General features: G+C 47.7%; 1 protein-coding gene across 7 annotated transcripts in view; it reads right to left on the reverse strand.

Moving 5' to 3' along the window:
* DENND2B (DENN domain containing 2B) overlaps nt 1-24,155 on the reverse strand; it is a 142,215-nt gene that overhangs the window by 15,981 nt on the left and 102,079 nt on the right. For 6 of the 7 annotated variants that reach the window (XM_069091174.1, XM_069091173.1, XM_069091171.1 and 3 more), the window contains 9 exons: nt 17,675-17,826; nt 14,764-14,979; nt 11,924-12,020; nt 10,388-10,432; nt 6,702-6,886; nt 6,112-6,221; nt 5,771-5,840; nt 2,729-2,806; nt 1,760-1,900 (listed from right to left, as the gene is read on the reverse strand). In XM_069091174.1, coding sequence (XP_068947275.1) covers nt 1,760-1,900; nt 2,729-2,806; nt 5,771-5,840; nt 6,112-6,221; nt 6,702-6,886; nt 10,388-10,432; nt 11,924-12,020; nt 14,764-14,979; nt 17,675-17,826 — 1,094 coding nt within the window. The remainder of the gene's footprint in view (nt 1-1,759; nt 1,901-2,728; nt 2,807-5,770; nt 5,841-6,111; nt 6,222-6,701; nt 6,887-10,387; nt 10,433-11,923; nt 12,021-14,763; nt 14,980-17,674; nt 17,827-24,155) is intronic. The other variant, XM_069091175.1, reaches the window with a different exon arrangement.

Below are 24,155 nucleotides of genomic sequence, written 5' to 3' on the forward strand. Positions count from 1 at the left end.
CAAGAAAAGGAGAGGAGTGGGCAGCAAAGTATCACAACAATCACAAATCACTAACACACACACAGGTTTTTATCCTCTTGACAATCCTATATAGCTGTAAATCATGACCCACCACAACCTGGAAAAACCAAATGGCTGAAAAATCACAATGACACTCAGTCACAGGGGGAGCCCACCTCCATTGGCCATCAGCAGGCATATCTTAGGTAAGCGCTGAAGAGGTTGAGCCCTGGACTGCACCAGAGGGAGAAAACAGGCCAGATCACATTCGGGAAAGCAGCGGACAGAGCTTCCGATGGTCCCAGACTGTTAGCTACCTATTTCTCAAACACCGATATTCTTCTGGGGTCGTTCTATGGCTATAAACCCTTGGAACCCCATGATCTCTGTGAAATTAAAATGACAACCAATGAAAAGATACTTGGTGAATATAGGTAAGTTGCCAATGAGAGTTTGTTCATGAAAATGTGATATAAAACTCATCAGAGAACACGCATTTGACTGGCACGGGAGGTCAGCTGGTCACATTTTGAGAATGAGCAAGGTAACAGCCTAATGAAGGTGGGCTGTCCATGTAACTGGGTGTCACGGTGGTTTTTCATGCATTTCGTTTTTTCCAGATAGTGGTATGCCACGGTCTATAGACATATAGGATTATCAAGGTATCCAGATACCTAGAGATACTCAAAAGTGCCAGAGGAAAGCCTCCAATACCTCCCTCCTGGAGGCTTTATAGAGAGTATAGAGCAGTAGGATGGTCGCAGCTCCTTGTTGAAGTGTGAACCCAGGCTTGGAAGGGTGGAGCTCTGCGTAGGAAAAGAAGCCATACAAGGAAATCACAGCTCATTGGAAGTGTGTACAACGGTATGGTGAAGACTAGCACACAAAAGAAGTTATGGGATACGGCATCTGCTCTCAAGCACTGAACACCTACCTATAACAAGGAAACTTGATTAACAGGGGCTACATCAATTATCTCTCATGAGTCTTACAACAACCTTAGGAGGCAGGCTAAGCAGGGGCTGTCTGACAGACGAGGAAACTGAGGCCCCAAAAGGCTAGGAGCCTTGACCAATCCACTCGAAGAGTCAAAATTTCTTTCCACTATCCTAAGGCAGTTTCATCACAAGCCCCATGGGGCACGACTGTCCCCCCACAGATTTGGGTTTCCCACCTGACTCCCTGATACAAACTGTAATAATTATTACCAGCCTTCACTGCTCACCCCAAGCAGGAGGGGATGGAGCGATGTTATGGCAGCCAGAAATGATCGAGTGAGGCCACTGTCCAGAGGGAGTACCCCAGGATCCTGCCTATGCCGAGGCTGTGTGCAGGCAGTGGATGGAGAGCAACTTAGCCTTTCCCATGTGCAGATACAGAAGGGTAAAGTGAGGCTGATAGTTAGGACTCCGGGGTGGCTGTGGTGGTCTGGGGGACCCCAGAAGTACTGTCTCCTGTTATTTGTTCTTGTGGTTTTCTGTGACACAATGACCATGGGGTCTGACCCAGAGCCCCTGGGGCTTTGCTCTACAGTCAGCACCCACCACACAGCTCCCACAATTGTCTCCCCAGACTGGGGAGCATCCATTCATTCAAGAGGTATTCAGTACCTATGACTTGTACAGCACTGTGCCCGATTCCCAAAAGAGAGAAGGGGTGATACCCCCAGATTTGCAGACACGACTGATGTTCAGTAGCAACTGTGTGACTTTACTACACAGACCAGGGCGTCAGTAAGGTCACAAGAGCCGGGCCATACCTCGTTTCCTGAACCAGGCAGGAAGGTCTTCACTTTGATGGTCTTTCCTGGAGCAGGGAAGGGCGACTCCATGAGACTTCTCATGAAGGGGTACACCAGGGCGGCCGAGATCCCCCGACGTCGCTCCACCTCATCCAGGATCTGCCCCAACCATCCAAAGAAAGGCAATCACATCAATGGAGTGTGTTTCCTTCCCTCCTCCAGGGACATGGCAGGAACTGATCTAATCCCAGGGGCTATGGTTCTCTTGACCTCTGCAGAGAGTCTAGAACACCCTCACCCCCTGGCTGTGTGTGGATGGGACTCACACTTCCCTCCCATGACAGCCACTATAAACCCGGCTCTCCAAATGAGACCCCCAACTCTGTGTCCTGGAGCTGAGCACAAAAAAGACTCCCTCAGACCATTTGGTTCTCCCGGTATCCTATCTACATGGCCACAACCCAGAAGGCTGAGCTCTGTGCCCAGTAGGCTCACAGACCTCTGACCAAGGCAGAAACAGGTGGGGTTTCAGAAACAATGAGCAGGGAGGGAGGTTTGGAAGGAGAGGCACTACCACCCCCCCTGGCCTACCAAGCACACAGATGGTTTTTCATCTGGTGACTGCAGATGCTGCCCAAAACACTCCGTGTTTCTCTTCCTCACTCTCTATCACACGAACACTTACACTTACATGCCACTTTAAGGTTTACAAAGTGCTTTATGTATACGTTGTCATTGGAGCATAACAACTTGGGGAGGTAAGTGCTACCATCCTCAATATCCCCATTTTACAGATGAGGGAACAGAAGCTCTTGAGGTGGTAACCTGACCATAGTCCCACAGCTAGATGGGCTTCAAATCCAAGTCCCAGCACCTGACATTCCATAGTGTTTCCTCTAAAACCATGCTGACCTTCTAAGGGAATCTGACAACTGGTGAGTCCAGGAGGACCCCCAGCTCCCGGACTGACCCGGGATACCCCCTTACCTTGGAAAACAAACCAAAGCAGCCAAGGCGGCTGATGACGCAGTATACCTCGGGGAGGCGAGGCCCTTTTCCACTTGGCTGAGATTTGGAGATGAGTCAGCAGAGAGAATAAGGCAGAGACACAGAAGAAACAGGTGGTCACTGTCTGGGTTCGTCCCCACAGAGCCCGGGGCATGGAGGTTCCCACTGAAGACACATTTCCCAACCCCTCGCACACCCCCAGAGGGAACTTCCAGCCCTAAGCAGACGCTGCAGGGGAGGGACTGGAATCAAAAGCATTCTTACGTTCTCGGATTGGCTTTCCCTCATTTTAATGATTCGAGCCCCCACAGCTCTGGGTGACCCCATTTTATCTGCCCTGCACTCCCCTTTCTGTCATATCTTCAGAGGCATCCTACCACAGCAGACATTTCTCACCCACCCCCCGTCCTCAGAAGAGCACAGACCAATGGGCCCCTCTGGGACCAACATAAAGGCTAGAGGACCAAGAGCTCACTGGAGGGTGACTTGGGGGTTCACATTTCCCCCTGCCCTGCTAGATCTGGGAGCATGAGGCCATGGTAGGGGCAAGAGGGTCTGAGATAGCAGACACTCACTGAGTCAAGCAACCTGTTGAAAAGGAGAGGTGGCCTGTATCCCCTCATGCAGTCTCTCTACCTGCTGTTCTGGGGAAGGTGGAGGGAGACCCGACGAGGCAGAATAGGGGGGGGAAGGCAGAGAGGAAGACAAGAAGCAAAAAGAAAGGAGAAGGCTGCAGTGGGAAAGGGGAGCTGAGGAGAGAGAAAAGGGAGTGAGAAGCCAGCTCGGACAGTCCCTCCATCCCCCTTCCCATTCAGTAGAAAAGGCCTACAAAAGCTCAGCAGTCATACAAGCTGTCTTGTCCTAAGTTACTGGGACTAGTCATGGGGCTCAAGGGATACCTGGGGATCAGGCAGACAGACTTGGGGTGCAGGGGGAGGAGCAGCAGGTGCAAGCCCTGCCTACTAGCTCCAGGGCTCTGGCCTTGGCTGCTAAGCAAATGCAGATGGGGCTATTTCAGGATTCAGACCTGCTGGCCACACGTCATAGCTCCAGAAAGAGGGTGGAATCCTTTTTTTTTTGTCCATATTAGGCATGAAACTAACTCCTTTCTCTCTCCTCCCCCCTTTTTTTTCTCCCCCCCCCCCAAAAAAAAGCCCCGAGTGATTAAATCAAGTATGTGGGATTTGGGTTAAAATCATTGTGTCCAATCTGCAGGAATGCCGATCTGGTGCCAGCCCCCTTGGCTCGGGCCCAGGCTGGGCCGTCTCTGTGCAGGCCAGCACAAATACGCTGTTCCCTCCCAGGGCAGCTGTGAGACCAGGAACAAAAGTCGTTCCACACTCAAGCCCTGACGAGCTTGGAGAATACTTCCCAGACCCCCAGGGAGGTTGCGGGGCCCCAGGAAGCCCTGCCTGTTCTCTACCCTACACCCTGCATCACTCCCATCAGATCCTTAGTCCAATTTATTTCTCAGCCAGCCCTCCATCTGACTCCCCTGTCCTCAACCTGGAGTTCTCCCTGCCTAGCCACTGACTAGGTGTTACCTTGTGGCCTCCCAACCCAGCATGGTCCAGGGTACTCTTTCTGCCACCAGTTCTTGGGTATCCACATAACATTTCTGATAAAGTATAAGCTTCCTGAGGACTGGGCATGATTCAGATCCCCAGTGCCTAGCCCTGGATCTGACACATAGAAGATGCTTAATAAACACTTGTTAATTGGTGAACAAAGCAAGCTAAGGATATCCTTGTTGGCCAACAGTTTGGGAAGCAGCATTCCTCCCCACCCCATACTGGCCCTTGGGAACAGCATTCCCCATCTTCTGAACATAGTTTTTTTGGTGGCGTTGTTTTTTTTTTTTTTGAGGGGGGAAGTCAAGGCAACTGGAGTTAAGTGACTTGCCCAAGGTCACACAGCAAGTAAGTGTTAAGTGTCTGAGGCCACAATTGAACTCAGGTCCATTCTGACTCCAGGGTTGGTGCTCTATTCACCTAGCTGCCCCAGCATTGTTAAGATAAAACAAAATGATCTACCCCAAATAACCCAGCTCCTTCCCTCCTGGTGTCCCTCAGTCACAGCCTCCCTCCATTTCCTAGGCAGAGTGAGAGCTAACAGGAGCTGGTTTTTTTCCTCTCTCATTTAGTTCTCAAAGCCTGCCCCATGGAGGCAATATCTCTCCCTAAGACCTCAAAGAAGAAAGTGTTCTGCCCTCACTCGGCTCCCAGTGGCACACTTCTGACAGCAAGAATCATGGAACAGCCCAAACCATGATGAGCAGAGGAAGCAAAAAGGGAGGTCCCAGGTGACATCTAAAGCTGGAGGATGGCTGACTCTGACACTCCTGTTACATGCGCCATTGCTAGGATAATATCCCAACCCAACAGAGAGCCCAGCCCAGAGGACCAAGCCCAGTCTGCCCAGGCTGCCAAGAGTCAATAAGCCAATACCATTGACTCAAAAGCCTGGCAGAATGGAGGGTGGGGAAACTGGGGGAAAAAATCTAAAAATTGGTGGAGTCACGGAGAGTCAGCCATCCTCCAGCCCCAATTCTGGATGGCTATAGTCCTTGGTGCCCTACCAGAGAGGTTTCCTTCATAATTCCCTAAGCCCAGGAGTCATAGGAAGCTCCATCAGTCCATATGGGGCAGGGAGAAGGGAGTCACAGACAGGCTCATGAGCTAGGAGAGCTCTGAACCATCCCAGGGGTCCAGGGCGAGGTGAATGACTGGAAGAGTCTCCCTTAGGAAGGCCCTCAGAAAATACCACTGAGGCAGGGAACCAAAAGAGGACATAGGCTGTATCTAAGACCACAATGGACCGTGTTTCCCACCTCTTCCCTATGACTACCTTCTGTCTATTCCATCATGCACCACGGGAACTCCCAGCTAGATAAGTCTGCTTATTCTGGGAAGTTGGAAACAATGCCATCCCTGCCTCCTCAGGCCTTGGAATTGTACTCCTTGCTTCCTACCAGCCCATATGCTCTCTACCAACACAGGCCAATAAGAAGACCATACTCACCAGTAATCGCCTACAGTAGCCAAACCGGCGGCTGCCATCCTCCCCCGTGAGCATGAAAGAGAAGGTTTCACTGGAAGAGAGAGACTCATTGTGGGAGGGGTCAGAGGACTGGAGGATCTGCCCCACTGGGCCAAGAAGCTGCCATTCCCTTCCACCCACCTGTCAGGCCTGGACTCCAGGTATGGAGCTGGTACCAGGAGAAGGGAGCTGCAGTGGGACCTGGCTAGGCAGACGCTCTTGCCACCACCTAAAATGCTACTAAGAAGGTCTGCAGCGAGACTCAAAAGCCAGGGACCCATCCCTCCACTTTTCTCTAGCCAAATCCCTAAAGATAGGCTCACCTGGTATAATCAGAAACAGGAAACCAATCCTTGGCATCAGGAAAGCAGAACTGGGGGATGGCTTTGAGCCGTTCCTCGGCCTCCCGCATCTGCTTGGTAGGTCTGTCCAGCTGCGAGGATGGGAAGCCATGATGTTATGCTGAGTCCCTTTTTTGGGTGGAATAGGGGAATGGGACCTTGGTGTCCTCCTAATAAGCTGGCATGGTTCTACACCCTATGGAGGATGGTCCTCATGCCTTTTCCTTCCCAGGTGATTGAACCAGTCAAGTCTGCAGACCACTGAGCTGTGATCTCATAGTTTGTCGGTAGTAAACATGCCTGGCTGCACCCAGCATCTCCCATGAAATCCCTGGATCAGAAGAGATTGGCCCAGCCTTGGAAGGTCTACTGGCTGGGGTGTTTTAAGATGTCCCCAATGTCAAAGACAATACTGCACAGGTATCAGGGCCACCATCATCTCAACCAATGGCAGACTCAATCTGTAAGGCCAGGGGCCCTTCCTTCCCCAGCTTAACCCTGATGTGGTACCTGGGGGGGGGGCAGTGTGAGAGCCAGGGGGGCTGGCTCAGGCTGGGCTGGAGATGCCTCACCTTGGGGAACTGGTAGGAGACCTCAGGGAGGTAGGTGTTTCTGGAAGGCTTCTTCTTCAGCGATACCACCACAAAATACTCAAACAGCTCCCGCTCCTGCCATTCTATCAGCTCCAGTTCTAGTGTCCGGTAACTGGGTGCTCGCTTCAGCATGGACTGGATGTGGACCAGGCGCTGGGTATGAGCTGGAGGAGGGGCAGGAATGACCTGGGTCAATGTAGGGGCACAGCCTCCACCGGACTCTTAGGGGCCCTTAAGGCCGGGCTCTGAAGAGGCAGGACAGGGAAGCAAGCTTGGGGTAGGAGAGGTGAAAGGGGCAAAGACTGGGACAAGAGAGCTGTCCCTCCAGTCCTCGTTCTGTCTGGGATCCCCATGTCCCCAGGACAAGCAAGAAACACTCCTGCCAATTTTTTAAAGATGCAGACGGAAAATGGAAAGAAAGACAGGTAATTGCAGACAAATACAAGAGATCAATAAGGCTCTGTGAGAATGTCAGGAATGCTAAAGCCCAGAATGATCTGAGGCTTGAGAGTAAGAAAAGCACAATAAAGACAGCTATTTAAACTATAATGAGTGTAAGAGATCACTGAGGAGTGGACAAGATGTTAATGTCCTACTCCTGGATTTCAGCAAGGGACGTGACAAGGTCTCTCATTATAATCTTAGGAACAAGACAGAGAATATGGACTGGATGATAGATAGTACAATAAAATGGATTTGGGACTGCCTGAGCAACCAGACTCAAGTAATAACAACTCACATGTTACAGAACACTTTAAGGAAGGGGCGGCTAAGTGGCACAGTGAATAGAGCACCGGCCCTGGAGTCAGGAGGACCTGAGTTCAAATCTGGCCTCAGACACTTAACACAAAACTAGCTGTGTGACCTTGGGCAAGTCACGTAACCCCAACTGCCCTGCCCTCCCCCCTCCAAAAAAGCAAAAAAAAGAGAATACTTTAAGGTTTACAAGGGGGCGCAGTGGATAGAATGCCAGGCCTGAAGTCAGAAAGACTTGTCTTCTGAGTTCAAATCTGGCCTCAGACGCTAGCTGTGTGACCCTAGGCAAGTCCTTTAACCCCATTTGCCTCAGTTTCCTCATCTCTAAAATGAGCTGGAGAAAGAAATGGCAAACTACTCCACTATCTCTGCCAAGAAAACTCCAAAAGGGGTCATGCAGAGTCAGACACGACTGAAATGATTGAACAACAAAAAGGTTTATGAAGTGCTTGTCTCACAATGTAGCAGGGGGCAAATTATTATCCCCATTTTTACAAATGAAGACACCAGCCAATAATCTGTGCTCAGGACAACACAACTCATAAGAGCCATAATCCAAAGATCAGTGATGGATGGATCCGTCACTGTTAGCTAGAAGCATGACCTTTAGTGGATTGCCACACTGTTCTGGTTTGGAACCGGGCCTATTTTATCAGTGACAGAGATGAAAGTATAGTTGGCATGCACATTCAATTTCAGGACAACACTGGGAGGGAGGGATTACAAATGGTCAGGTAGCGGAGGTAGGATCCAAAAGAAAAATTCAGGAAGGAGGATCTGAATCTGAAATGACATCTCAGCAAGATAAATGTGATCCCCCACATTGGAATTTTAAAAATCAGCTACAGAAACAGAGGCTTGGGATGGGGAGGAGGTGAGGTTGGACGGTCGCTCTGGTTAAAAAGTGAATTGCAGGCTCAGTATAAGCCACTCCTGGTCTCTCGCTGTAGTAACAGAAGCCTGGCCTCCAGGACTGAGAAGGGGTCAGTCCTTCTGGCTCTGGCCTGCTCAGGCCACATCTGGAGGACTGTCCTCAGCGACAGATGAAGGAGGACACCAATACACTAATGTGGACAGAAAAGCAACTGGGAGAGTCAGGGGATTGAAAGCAATGACAAGGAGGCTGGGGGGTGTGGGGGGAACTGGACACAAGGAAATTTGGGGACGGGATAGCTATGCTTTAAATATCCATCCCAAAGAAGAGAGTTTAAGACTTATTCTGCTCCGATTCAGATAGAATGGGAGGCAAAACACAGGAGCTGAAAAGAGGTACACATTAACGCAATCAAATAAGACAAAAACAAAAACTTCCACAAGTGGAATGGGATGCCTTGGGAGGAAGGGAATTCTTCGTCACTGGAGGACTTCAGGCAAATGCTGGATGACTATCAGATATGTCATAGAGAGGATTATGGTTCCGGTAAGGATTAGACCAGACATCTTCGGAGGCCCCCAACCACCACAGGATTCTAGGAGCCCAACTTCCAGGGACAGCTCCCGACCTAATCTCTTGGAATGCGTCATGGCTAAATCATGGTTGGGCCTAGCTCCTTGGGATTCCACCCCGGCCTTCTTGGATTGTTTAGTTCCCATTATCTCCCTTCTGCCTGCCCCTAGAGACCAGGCCATAGTCAGTGATTAGGTCAGGAAATATGCCATTAGCTACTCTTACATCTCCCAAGTTTGAGTGGACTTTGTGTTCCAACAGCAACCAAGGTCATACCAACAGCCATGCTTGGAGCCAAAAGTTAAAGAAATCCAAGGAACTTCTATGTTTAGATTTCTGTATATCCGCCTGGGATCCCTTCGGCTCTTTGCCTCCCACCCCATCATTCACAGTATCCCACCGATCTCAAGGCCTAAGTACCCTCTCATAAGACAAGGACCTCTCTGGCTGTCCAAAGAACCTTATTCATTGTGGGTAGTTTTCACTAGTGCTGAAAAAAGACCCTTAGCAATCCACAGACTATCTTGTTCTTGTTGGCTACCCCAAAGGGAGTGGGTCAAGAAAGTACAAAAAGGAAGAGGAAAGGGAAAAAGAGAGGGAGAAAATTCTCATTTACTTTAAACAATGAAGGAAGATGAGCTACAGTTTTCACTGAAGGCACAGTAGAATGGGAGAAGGTGGAAAGCACTAACAAAGCTAAGCTAAGGTCTTTGGGAAATAAGCATGACAGATGAGACTCTCCCCTTCTATCTCAGAGAAGAGGAGGAGTGGACCTTTGAATGGCCTGACTCTAGAGCGTGCAAGGCTCCTCTCTAGCCATCAAGAAGGGATGGCTATAATCCTCCATGCCCTTTCTGACCCTTCACATTCCCAGCACAATCTGACAGGCACATCTGGCTCTCCAATCGCACTGGTAGCAAGTTGGGGGCACACGGGGGCAGGGTTACAAAGAGGTCACACTTTTCCATAAAAATATGGTCAAAGGGAACCATCTGGAGCTGGCTACGTCACCTCAGGCTCTCATGATAAAACACCTGGAATTTAACCCTCGATCATCCCTGTAGTTTCTCTTCCACCCCTAGCCCTGCTGGCCTACTCCCTACCTAGCCTCCCAAGCCCCAACCAGTGCGGGACATCTGAGCCACAAGCCCATGGGACACCAGGCTGAGCCTCCTGGGAGCCACTCCATCCCTCTGAACAAGGGTGAAAACTTTTCAAGGTTCTAGGGTTCAGTCTTTCTGAGTAGGCAACTAGAGACTAGCCTCACACCCTTGTCTTTTGTCCTGGTTCAGTTACCAATGACTCACTCTAAGGTCCCTTGTCACTGTAAACCCAATGAGTCTTTACCGTTCCCTTTTAGGGGGAAAGGGAGAGGGAATAGATTTCAAGTTGCGGGAATGACGAGTGGCACCATACATAAATGTAACAAGGCCCCTCCCAAAGTGCCCCCCACTCCCCTTACCTTTAAATCGATCGTCAGAATCGCTCTCACTCTCACTGTTCTCATCTGTAAAAGTAATAGAAACAATACTTCATCACCCTTCCCAGAAGAATGCAATATTCCCAAACCCTGTTGGTAAAGCTCGTGCTCGGCAAGTGGTGATAATGGGTCTGTGCTGGGCCCTCCACACTCTCACAAACATTTCCTAAGTGCCAGGCACTGCGCTAAGCTCTATTCAGGGGAGTTCTGCGACTATCTCCAACAGACTCCCCAGAGCGAATCATTAAGTGCTCAGCGTGGTCATTTTTATCTTAGAAATCGGCAAAAATGCTACAAAATCAGGATTTGGCTTTTTTTGTTGTTGTTGATTGTCTGGACTTAAGAAAGTGATGGAGGGGCGGCTAGGGGGCACAGTAAATACAGCACCAGCCCTGGAGTCAGGAGGACCTGAGTTCAAATCTGGCCTCAGACACTTAACACTTACTAGCTGTGTGACCCTGGGCAAGTCACCTAACCCTAATTGTCCTGCCCCACCTCCAAAAAGCAAAAAAAAAAAAAAAGTGATGGAGCAAATGTTGGTAATGCAATTTAAACTCCTAAGTGTGTCCTGCATGGTGGCTGTTGCTTTTTTGGTTGTTTTTTGGGGGAGAGTCAGATGTTAAATACTTACCAGCACCCATCTGGCTATGACCAATAGGAAGTTACTATGAACAAGCAAGGCTGGAGGGAGGAGGTGTCTGTAGCCGTGGGGCAGCAGAAAGCTAACTGCCTCAGGGGGGAGGTAAATGCCTGGCATGTGGCACCTGGTGGCCCCAAGGTACCTCACTGGCACCTTGCCCTTTCTCAACAACGAAGTTAAGTATATAGTTAGTGGGTCAGTGAGCTGTCCATAGGCAGGCCCAGACATATAGTCAGAGACAGGAACAACCTTCCCGTGGTGAGGAGAGGGTTCTCCTGCCTCCCCATCATGCTGGACAAACACACACACACACACACACACACACACACACACACACATCTTCCTAAACCAAGAGATCTTACAAGACCTCTCTAAGCCCTTCTACCTACCCACTCTGTGACACAACAGCATAATGAGTTTACATTTATAAAGAGTATTTTAAGGGTCACAAAGTATTTTCCTTGCAAAAGTCCTGCGATATAAGTACAGAAATATCATCACCCTCATTTTACAGATGAGGAAACGGAGGTTCAGAGAGCACCCCGTGCAGAATATGAGGCTCTGACCATGGGCTGTACTAGAAAGGATACTGGACTCACGGTCCAGCTCCTGACTTCTAGTCCATCCCTCTGCCCTAGTCCCATGTTCCCTGGTCCCCTGGGACAAAGGCAGGGGAGTGGGGGGGGGGAGCAGGACTCTGATGGGGTAACACTGAAGCTGTTCTTCCTCCTCACATGTCAGAGTCCCCCCTCTCCTAGAGGACAGCCTAGGATGGGACAGTGTGTGGAAAGAGTGAGCCCGTGTGCTCAGCCCCTGAAACCCCCAGCTGCGTTGGGTGGTGTGCACGCCCACTCCAATCAGAAGGCTTCCCAGCTTACCTCTCAGCGACGCGGTCTCAATGCTGGACATGGACAGCTTCTTTAACCTCTTCTTGCCCCTCTTGGCATTATAGATGGAATTGATCCTCTGAACAAGCTGGATGAGAGACGCCAGAAGGGGTGAGTGTCCCAGAGGCTAAGCCTCCTCACCCTCCGCATCAAAGACACGTTCCCTCTTCCCAAGCTTCTATGGGATGAGGCCACCGATCCACGGGGCCCTAGCCCTGTGCCCCAGCTCATCTGACCAAGGCTCCATGACCACCATTGTTCCAGAAATAAGCTGCAGCTCCTCCTATCACTAAACCCCCCCAGGGACAGGGAAACGACCCAAGCCCCGTGCCTTGGCTCCAGAAAACTTCCTCCCACATTCATGGAGCCCACTACTCTTCTTACCATGACTTCTACTGCCCAGGAAATAAATGATCCCATCCAACTGCCCTCGGGAAGAGTTTTTCCTCTCAGTTTGATAACAGCATTTAGTTGCCTGTTCTGTGTCTTGACAGAATAGATAACCATGTGCTTGTTATCAGGTTAAGAGTTTGCTGAGAGCAGGGATGTCTCCATGAGGGTGAACCAAGCATCTCTTGGTGGCCCTGGCTTTCGTGGCACCCACTTCTCTAATTCCTCCTTGCTCCAAGGTACCACGAGAGGCTTCTGTAAACACAAAGGGCTGGATGGCTGAGCAAGAAAGACTCATCCATCAGAGGGTGGATGCAAGCTTGCTAACTAAGGCAGACGGGAGAAATGTAATACCCTCCCTGCCCGACAAACGGGAAAAGCAGAAGAGCAGAGTGGAAGAAACCGTAACAGATGAGAAGCTCTGATGGAATGAAATCACCTCCTGTAGGCTAAGCTTCCCAGAAGAAAAGACAGGAACAAGGAATCTAGGCCTTTTTCTTCCTGACTGTATTCGGGGCCCGACAGGAAGGAGCTAAATTCCCAATATACCCAAGTATTGTTTGTTGTCTAAAAATACGCTCTTGGCTGAATCCTGCTCCCTCCCCACTGGGGGCTACAGCGCAGTTGTTGTGAGGGAGGGACAAGAGTACAACACATCCTTCGGAAGTCAGTCTGAGAGGTATGGATGGATGCAGAACGTCTCTCTCATCGGCTGCCTTCTCTATGCACAGAGCAGAGGCCCTCATCAACTCTCATCCACATTAGTGAAATACCTTCCTCCTAGGTCTCCCTGCCTATCTCCTCACTCCTATCTATCCTTCACAAAGTGGCTAAAATAATTTTCCTAAAATGAAGATCTGACCACATCACTCCCCGGCTCAATAAACCCCAATAGCAACTTTTTGTCTTCCAGATCAAAAATACTCCTTGGCTTATTTTTTTAAGACAATCAATCAATAAACATTTATTAAGCACCTATTATGTACCAGGCCCTGTGCTAAGCACCGGGGATACAAAAAGAGGCAAAGGACAGTCCCTGCCCTCAAGGAGCTTACAATCTAACGTGGGAGACAACATGCAAACAAATATATACGAAGCAAGCTATATGCAGGATAAATGAGAGATAATTAACGGAGGGAAGGCATTGGAATTCAGAGGGGGTGGGAAAAGTTTCCAGCAAAAGATGGGGTTTTAGTTGGGACTTAAAGGGAGCCAGGGAAGTCGGTGGTCAGAGGAGGAGGGAGAGTGTTCCAGGCATGGTGGACAGCCAGAGAAAACACCCAGAGCCGAGAGATGGAGCATCGTTTGTGGAACAGCCAGAAGGCCTGTGTCCCTGGCTGGAAGAGGACGTGGTGGAAGGAAGGTGTAAGAAGATGAGAAGTAGAAGGAGGCTAGGTTATGGAGCGCTTTGAATGCCAAACAGAGCACTTTGCATTTGATCCTGGAGGCAATTGGGAGCCTCTGGAGTTTGTCACTGGGGAGACAGAGGTGACATGTTCGGACCTGTGCTGTCAGAAAATCGCTTTAGCAGCTGGAGAACGGATTGGAGTGGGGGAGACTCGAGACAGGCAGACCCACCAGCAGCTATGGCAACAGTCCAGGCATGAGGTGATTGAGGACCCACACCAGGGAGGTGGCAGTGTCGGGAGAGAAGGGGGTGAATTCGAGAGATGTTGCAAAGGTGAAATCTTTATAGCCTGGCCTCAACCTACCCTTCCAACCTTCCAAAGGAAGCCTTTCTTGATTCACTTGCTGGTTCTCTAGCCCCAAAAGTGACACCTTGTGTTTGTTTTCTAGTCTCTATTGTCTCCCTAATAAAATGTAAGTACCTGGAGAGCAAAGTTGTATTCCCGGCACTTAGTACGGTTTCTTGTATATACTTGGTGCTAAATAAATGCTTGTTGATTTATTTATGCCTGTGGTCCCAGATGTGTATTTAATTACCTATAGTAATTACATATAGAAATCTATGCTCAAATCTACTTGTTATTCTGTGTGTGTGTGTGTGTCTCATCAAATTGGGGGCTTCTTTAGAGAAGGAATCAAGTCTTTCCTATTCCATTTGAAGGTACTGGAAGGCAGGGACAGTGAGTGACTTTCCCATTAGGCTGGAAACTCCCAGAAGGGATTCTACAAGGGGAGGTACAGGATCTTTCCTCTCCGACTGGACCCTTCCCTGACAGCAAATGCCATATCTTTTCCACCAGATGGGAAGCTCCCCAGGTGTGAGGACCATGTCTCCCCATCAAACTGAGATCTTCCTTTAGAACCTTCATGGCGCCAAGCAGCGAGGTCTACTCCCCTCTTTGTTGATAGATGTGCGGCAAAGATGGCCGGATGGGTGTGACACTTCCTGACAGTGCCCTGGGCAGTGGGCCCAGAGCTGATGAGGACCCTGGCATCGAGATGAAATGCCCAGCCCTCCCTGCCAACAAGGCTACCTTAGGGATTCGGCGGGCACGGCGGCTGGAGAGCAGTTCACTGGTGGTGCTGAGGCTGTCTTCGTTGAGGCTGGAGGGTGAGGAAGGCAAGCTCAGCTGGGCCAACAGCAGCATATCATCATGGCTATGCCGCTTGGGTAACCGTGGCAACCGGTGGCCCTTCCTCTCGGACCAATTCCCGATGCGCAATGACTGGGTGCCGGATTTCAGGGAGAGCTGTGGTGGGGGAGAGGGAACAGGGGGAGGGGGCTCATTACAGACTCCCCAGCCACTCTCTCTCCTGGAGTCTGACTAGAGTGACCACTGGCTGGGGTTCCCAGAGTGCCCAGTCCCTTCTTCCATCACAGCCACTCTCCTTGTCTCCTTTTCTCTTCCAGAGTCTCAGCTGTCAGAAAATGTCAGAAAAAATTCTAGCATTCCAAGAGAGTCTCAGGACCCATCTGGGGACCAGGGCTCATGGAGGGAATATCAGTAAAGGAGAAGGTGAACTATGAGAAAACCCTTAGCTCACCTAAGAAAGGGGGCAGGGGGAATGGGGAGGGGAGGAGCTGGACAAAGGTGAAAATTTGAAACTCAAAATTAAAAAAAAATAACACTATAAAATCAATAAGCAAAGGGAGGGAGGAAGATACAGCTATTAGCACAAATCACAATAGTAAAAAGATCCCAGGTCGTGCTTCACACATACGTACTCAATAAATGTGTTCTGATTGACTATGCTTTGGGGACACGACAAAAGTGTGTAGCTAGGAAGGGGATCCCAGATCTCTTCAGAGAACAAAGGCTAGGGAGGGAGGTTCCCCCACTGCCCATCCTTGCCTCCTCCCAAGCCCTGGGCCCTCATGCACTATGGGTACATCCACTAAAGCTCTGCAGATCAGAGGGACTTGTATTCCATGGCTGCCTGCCCGCCCTGTCTCAGCCTACCTCACACCTCTCTCTCTCGGTAGTCTCAGAGCTGGGTCTCAGATGTAATCTAATTCTGTGCCTGCCTAGAATGCCCCTCTACCACATTCCCCAGTTCTCCATGTGAACATCACTTTGAAGGGAGCTCACTCTAACTATGCTTATCCTTCATCTTCTCCACATAGACACCAACTCAGGAAAAGGGTCCCCCTAGATTTTTTTCTAACTCTCTACTGAGGTTCAGATAAGCTGGTTCCTTCTATACAAAGCTGCTTTAGGCTCCAGGACATTTACTATACCCTAGGTAAAATGTGCTCAGTACCCAAAAACCTGAACTGCCTTCTCTTTACATTAAGAATATTGGCTTAACCCCCATCACTGTTCAGCCAGGCACCCTCTTGCATCCTTCTGTGCCAACTACAGTGCCAACCAGTTAAGGAATGAAAATTGATCTGAAGATTAGCTTAGGCAGAAGATATCAGGCAATAAACCTGCTGAAAAATCAATCATGGAAATAATTTTGGGGTCACAAAACATTGTTTTAAGAGTATCCTGGGAAAGAGTCTCTTCCATTGGTACAGAGAAGCAGTGGCAAATATATGGCCCATGATACTCCCTAGTGTGTCCAGAATCAGATTAAAATGTAACTAGGAGATATTGAACAAAATACAATAAAACATAATTAACATTACGTTTTAAAACTAAGTTAACATGTGGCCCACAGAGATCCTTATGTATGGGTTAGCGACCCTGTTGGGTTTTTTTGAGTTTGAAAAACTGACATAGAGGGTCAAGATAACCTGAGGAAACAGAGGAATGGTGATATAGGGTAAGCTCCTTGTGGGCAGGAGCTAAAAGTCTCTTACACTTGAATTTCCCCCAACAAAGAGCACCAGGACTTGAATACTTCAAAAATCTGTCACTTCTCTCTGGGCATTCCCCCTACCAACTCAGGTCTCAAATTTCCTTCTACTTAATAGATGATCTTCAAGAGTTGCTGTGACTGAAACAACCCTGTGGCTGGTCTGGTAATAAGGCTCCTCTGACCTTGACTGAGTCTTCGGACTATAGGCACGGAGTTTGCTTCCAGTTCTTTTTAAAAATCTTTCCAGCTCAGGAGGATTTGTCAGAACCCGTCCTCTGCTGGCATAGCCCTCAAGAAGCCAAGGTCAGCCCCATGCCATAAGAAAGCATCAGGACTTCAGTGTACCCATCAGGTAGTTAATATGTGGTGAATTTACGAAGTAGGCATTTCATATTTATTGAATTAAATGCATCTCAAATCACCTTATCTGCTACCCATCCACATGGGATAAAAAAGGCATGATGCCAAATGTCCCTTCCTTCTGCTCTTCATCTTTCTCTTGATTTCCTCACTTTTCCTACCCTCCCCCCTCCCCCAGACATACAAAGGAACCACATACCCCCAACAGGGGTATCTTTCACTGGCCCAGAACCCTCTACTTCTCTCTCCCTCTCCCCCTCCTCTAAGTTATATACTTAGTTCAACAAGTATATACTAGGTTATATACTCGACTGCTGCCAAGCCCTCCATACACCCCCCCCCCAAAGCCAGGGCTGAGGTCATTTCTGGTAGAGCTGTTGAATGCAAATTCTCTGACCAAAGGCATGTCCACTTAGGAGGCGGGGGCGGTGAGGGAGCTCTAAACAGGCAAGAGGAATAAACAAGCTTTATAATACAGTCATGTCAACACTGGAGCCTTCACAGGAAAGAGGAAGAGAAGGCAGAAGAACCCCTTCTAGGAGGGGCTCCAAACCCCAAATCTGTGGGGCACAGGAAAAGAGATGCAGAGCAGGCACGGGCCCAGAGATGCCCAGCACCCTCCCGCCCCCACAAACACACCCGTCAGGTAGCACAGACACGGGCCCCCCAAGAAGGGGCTCAGGACAAAGGGGTTTTTAAAGGGCCGGCATCCTGGCCCCAGGGCTGGGTCTTTCCACCAGGGGCAGGACCCCAAGCTGTCTGCAAAGGGGGTGCCGTTACCTGGGGTGGTGGGTTGTTGTACTTCCTGTCCTGGGGAGTCCACATCCTGTGCAAAGAGTCTAGGGAGTTCTCAGACATTTGCTGGGATTTTCGTCCTGCCCGCCGGCCCTTTAAGTCCACATCCTCATATGGATTCTCCTTGGGCAGATCTCCTGCAGAGGAGGATGAGGGTGGGGGGGAGGGGAGAAGGGAAGAGGGCAGGAAGAAGGGAAGAGGGACACAAACATACACACACAGAGCCACACAAAGACGCACACACACACACATACACACACACATGCACAGACAAGAAAAAAAAGATTCCTGTGAACCAAATAAAGTGGCTCTTCCCCCCCTCAGGCCCCCTCGGCCCCATGAGTCATGCTGCTGTCTGCAGCTGGATGGCTCCAAACAGATCTTGGCCCTCTTGTCCAGAAGCTGTGTTCCCTTTCCCTCCCCATCCCCATCCCCAACTCTCCACCCCCGTTCTGAATGCTGGCATAGGACAAGACCTCCTTAGTACCCTCCTTCCCCTTGTGCCCAGCCAGGGAAGGAAGCAGGCCCTGGGAACCCTTCCTACCCATCCCATACACCAAAGGACACGTACCAACCACCACTGGACTGGACCCCCTGTCTCCAAAGCCCCCAACTGTAGGACAGAGCAGCTGACACTCACAGAGCACTTTTAAGTTTGTGCAGGGATCCACACACATCCCATGTGACCCTCACAGCAACCCCAGAAGACTGGCACAACAGCTATCCTATCCTTGGTTTACAGATGGGTAAACTGAGGCTCGAAGAAATTAAATGACTGAGCCATGCCCACAAAGCTAGGAAGTATCAAGTGGCAAAATGCAAACCCCGAGGTTTTTTTTTATTTACTTAAAGAACCTTCAGCCATCAGCTTTTCTGTCCCCCTGCTTCTATTCATCCAATCTCCTTAAGATACAGAAACCTTGAAGGATTTTTTTTAATCCTGAGTCTGGATTCTTTTAATTAAAAGACAAAACCCCAAGCCCAAATCCACATTTCTCAAGCCTTTTTAAGTTCTCCCTATCCTGCCCTGTCTTTTGTTGTTGTTCGGAGTGGGGGGAGGGAAGGGGGAAGTCCAGATCTGCTTTTTCACTTTAACCTGTTTTTAAAGATTTCCAGCGGTGGGTTCTCACTCTGTTAACTAGTCCAGCGCTCGACCAACTTTCCAGGACAACTAAATGTCTCTCGCTGCCATTCTAGTCTGCTTCTACACTTAGCAGACAGGCCTCAATGGACAGAGGGGGGTGAAAGGAGTCTCCAAGGCAGCACACAGACACGCCAGAGTGTCGCAGGGGTGGCCAAAAAATCTGGAGCCGACCCTATCTCCCTCTCTGAGCTCCGGCCTCTGCATGCACAGAGCTCAGGGAACATCACAGAAGCCCCTGCTTTGATCTTCTCATTTACAGAGCCACGACTTCTCTTAATTTCCTTTCAACAATTCTATGGGTATTCAGTTCACTCATTTTAAAAATATTTGCTGCATATGTCACAGGAACTTGGCCCTCTGTTAGTTACAATGAAGGGGGACGGGAAAGGAAGAAAACAAGTATTTATTAAATGCCTACTATGTGCTGAGTACCGTGCTAAGTGCTTTATCAAACTGGATCCTCACAACAACCCTGCAAAGTAGGTACTGTTATTATCCCCATTTTTCAGTTGAGGAAACTGAGGCAAATAGACGTTAAGTGACTTGCCCAGGGTCACACAACTACTAAGTGTCTTAGGTTGGATTTGAAGTCAGGTCTTCCCACTCTAGGACTAGCACTCTGGCCATCGTATCACCTACCTGCCATTGTAGGGGATAAATTAGAAAAAGAAAAATATACTACATGAATATACCAGAATACCAAAAGTAGGCATGGAAAGAGAGTTGTGGATAAAGACAGCAGCACTAAGATATAAAGGTACATATGACTTGCTTTGGGGCGGGGGCAAGATAAGATTGGGAAAACAAATTGAGGGGAGACAAGGAGGAGCTTGAAGGGCAGAATGATGAGTCTGGACTTGACCCTACAGAAAGCAGGGAGCCATTAAGATTCCTGAACAAGGGAATGAGGTGGAGGAAGATAGATACAACAGGTCTACCCTGGGTCCTTTTCTCTCTCTCTACTTCTCTCATAAGGTGATTTTATCAGCTCTTCATGGTTTAATTAATCACCTCTGGCTCCAGTCTCTCTTCTAAGCTTCAGGTCTACAGTCCCAACTGCCTACTAACCACAACAAACTAGATGTTCCACGAGCATTTCAAACACAACATGTCCAAAATGTAATTAACTACCCCACCCCCAAATCCCGCCTCTCTTCCCAACTTCTCTATTTCTGTGGGGAGCCCCTCCATCCTTCCAGTCACCCATGTTTGAAACCTTTCAGCCATCATCTTCCTTACTCTGCAAATCCAATTAGCTGGATATCCAAATCTCCTTCCTACAGTTACATCATTTTTTGCATCCCTCCCTTTCCCTCTAGACACATGGCTCCCTATTGTCTTGAGGATCAAGAATAAAGTCTTCTGTCTGGCATTTAAGACCATTCGTAACCTGCCATACTGTACATATCACTCCTACCCCTATGTCCATGTCTTTGAACTGGTTGCCCCCCATGTCTGGAATGCCTTCCCTCTGTGTTCCTAGAATCAAGAATTTCCTTCAAACTCGGCCCAAGGGCCACATGGAGCCTTTAGGCCTCATGCCCTCTCTCCCTAGCCACCTTGCATTTATCTGTTGTGTATTTGTTCTCTCTAGATATGTTCTGCATTTATTTGCAGAGGTACTAGTTATCTCTCCTGGTGAACTGGAAGCTCCTTGAGGGTAGGAATTATTTCATTTGTTGTATTTGTATCACCAGTGCCTAGCACAGGGCCCAACATATAAGAGGTGCTTGTTGGTTGACAGATAGATTTTAGAAAAGAATTGGAAACACATTAGGTAGCTATTGATTGGAGAATGCTTAAACAAACTGTAGTTCATGAATGTAATGGAATACAGTGTTGTAAAAAAAAAACAATTCAGAGAATCATGGGAAGGCTCATAAAAACCAGTGCAGAGTGAAGTAAGCAGATCCAGGAAAACAATATGCATAATGACTATTACAGAGTAAATGGAAAGGAAAAAAAATCTGAATGCTTGTAATTATAGTAACTAAAACTGGCTCTAGAGATGAGATAGAAAGTGTACCTTCCTTCCTCCTTCACAAAGTTGGGGAACACTGATGTATGCTGTCACTCTCAGTCGATGTATTGGTTAGTTTGCTGAACTGTTTTTGCTTTTTAAATCTTCATTAAAGGGGTAGTTTGATGAGTGAAGATGCATATATTCAAAAAGGAAGATGATGTAAAAACCAGACATCAACTATTTTTAAAGAGCAGATAAAGCCTGTGAGTCTTCCAACCCAAGCATAAAGTGGAACATAGGCTAGGCAAATTTTCATGATACTAGACCACTGGGTTTTCCATGGGTTCAAGTCACTGATGATCCCTCTAGCTGAGGGCAAGTTAACTTCCTAGTCCTAACACTGGCCAAGAAGTAGTAAAGGGCCAGTTCCCTGAATATATAATATATTTATTATATTATATATAATTATTATAACAATAATAATTATATAAAAATATAATAAATAATATTTATTAAGTACCTGCTATGGACAAGGACCAGAGAAGTTAGAAAAAGAAGAGGCCTGATACAGGTGATTTTACTGATGAGGAAACTGAGGCCCAGGAAGCTAAGTTGCCTGCCCAAGATCATACATGTATTAAGGAGAATTTTGTCTCAAATCTACTTCTTTTGATTCCAAATCAGGACTCTGGTCATACTACCTCTTTCCAAAGTGCTCAAGATAGGGAAGGCTCAATTCTGAGGCTCACAATCCAGCTAATTCTTCACAAAGACCAACCTACCAATTAAGGAACGAGCTCCAGAGATGGACCAAACAAGAAGAACTGTAGCTGTGGGGTTGGCCTCCCTATGAGTGGCCATGGATGGGAGAATGGAAAAGAAATACACCTGTCTTAAGGCAATTCCCCTTCCAAGGTGAGGTATACTGATTCCCAGAGATGAATGCTTCCTAAAAGCATTCTTCTCCCCAGCAATAGTGGAAACCACCCTCTGACTCAACTTCCCTCAACTTTCAATACATTTTCTTCTTCTTCTTCTTCTTGGGTTGTATCTGACTCTTTGTGACCCAAAGGGCCACAGCACACCAGGTCCTCCTTTCCTCCACTGTCTCCCAAGGTCTGTCCAAGATCATATTCATTGCTTTCATGACATTATCCATCTATCTCATCCTCTGCCATCCCCTTCTCCTTTTGCCTTCAATCTTTGCCAACATCAGGGTCTTTTCCAATGAGTCCTGTCTTATTATTATGTGACCAAAATATTTAAACTTCAGTTTTAGACTCTGACCTTCCAATGAATAGTCTGAATTAATTTTGTTAAGTATTGAATGATTTGATCTTTCAAAAGTCTTCTCTAGGACAATTCAAAAGCACTGATTCTACAGAGCTCAGTTTTCCTTATAGTCCAACTCTCACAACCATATATTACCACTAGAAAACAGCTTTGACTACCCAACCTTTATCAACAAGGTGATATCTCTGCTTTTTACTATGCTGTGCAGATTTGCCATAACTTCAATCCATTACTTATCCATTAGCATAACTATCCATCCACTCATCAAACATGCATCAATCATCTACTGTGTACCTATACACAGTGCCTGAATATATTGGACCACATCTCCGTCCGTCCATCCATCCATTCATCTATTCATCCACCCTTTTATTTCTTAATCTTAACATGCTAACCCCCTTCCTCTGAAATCAGTAAATCCACAAATCTAATAAAACAAATTTGTTCTGATGAAGCACATCTTCTTCAGAGCTTTGAAGGGGCCACCTATTTAGGAGCAGAGCTACCAAGACTACTTCTGACCTTTTCTGTGCCTGCCCCCTCCTCCTTCCTTTAACCAAATGAAATCAACTCAACATTAAATTTTATGAATTCAAATTTTATGAATGCCACTGGGACTCCAAAGGCAAAAAAATAAAAATAAATTCCTGCTCTTAAGGAGCTAACATTCTACTGAAAGAATCCAAAAGCCAAAGAAAACAAGAAATTTCAAGATGGTGGAAGGAAAGAGACAGAGCACTAACAAGCTGGGAAAGCAGGAGGTGGCATCTGAACTAAACCTTGAAGAAAGCTGAGGAAGGAGTGAACTCCTACTTGGACTCCCAGGGTCATTGTTTCCAGTTCGAGCTATTTACTTCCTGATAATAGCTAGAAGGGGAAATAGCTACCAATTCATTTACTCCACAAACATTTGTGATTTGTGCCTAGCACAAGCAAGGAAGCTGAGGGCCATTTAAAGATAAATAAGCTGTGGTCCTTGCCCTAGAAGGAAGATAAGATAAGGACGGAGACAAACAAAATATAAATTAAAATTAAAATGTACAAAGGGAGTACCAAGAAGAAAAGTCAAATTCCCATCACATCCAAAGTCTGGAACCCTGGGACTCAGCAGAAGGGGAGCAAACAAAAGAACCAAAAAATTTGTTTTCTCTTCCTTTCTCACTGTTTAATTGCAGGACTTGGGCCCAGTTACTCCATATTTTTATGCTTCCTGACTTGGTACCTTAACATGGGTACTGCATAGCAACCAACTCCTAGCTGGTGGGCCAAGGTAAAAAACTATATCCCTCAAAAAAAACCAAGGCAGATGCCCTCAGATTTGTGCATGGTGGGAGAAGACCAGACCTGTCTTTGTTAGCAATAAAAAAAGAAGACAGTTGATAAGGATGTGGGGTTTGAAGTAAAAGGAAAATGCCATGAGGGGACCTTGAAAGTAAGAAAAGATATCTTTCAAGTCAATGGATCTCATGCACAGGATGAAAATCTATCCCCATGTTCCTGGGGATTTCACAATTTCCAAAGCCAAGATTCTCCTGAATTAGGGAATCAACTTGTTGTTGTTATCATGAAAAACCACAATGAATTTAGGAAATGCCTTTTAGAAGGAAAAAAAAATAAAGACGGGGAATTTTAGTCACAGTTAATTAGACTGCAGTTGGAGCAATAAAAGTCTCTGTAAACTAATGAGTCAAGGAAGGGTCAAGAAAGGACTTGGGGTTGGATTAAGTGATTCCCAAACACCCAAGTACAGTAGAGTCCCCAGTGTCTGAGCAAGGCTGAGCAAACATTTTCCCGTAACAGTCTCATGTTATTAAAATGACTTGTAACTGTTCCAAAGCCCTGCACAGGGCTGACCCCAGCAGTCAGACTTACAAAAGAGAACATAAAATCTACCAGTCCAGTTAAGTGCTTTCACCAGCCTGCCGAACTAGAAGGACTAAAGGAGTAAAGTAGATGAACATAGTGCTCCTTTCGAAAGAAAGGAAGAAAAAAAGGAAGGAAGGAAGGAAGGAAGGAAGGAAGGAAGGAAGGAAGGAAGGAAGGAAGGAAGGAAGGAAGGAAGGAAG

Source organism: Petaurus breviceps, unplaced genomic scaffold (assembly GCF_028583685.1).
Source record: "Petaurus breviceps papuanus isolate PSGF00001 unplaced genomic scaffold, PetGlider_PUasm1.0 188, whole genome shotgun sequence".
NCBI classification, from domain to species: domain Eukaryota; kingdom Metazoa; phylum Chordata; class Mammalia; order Diprotodontia; family Petauridae; genus Petaurus; species Petaurus breviceps.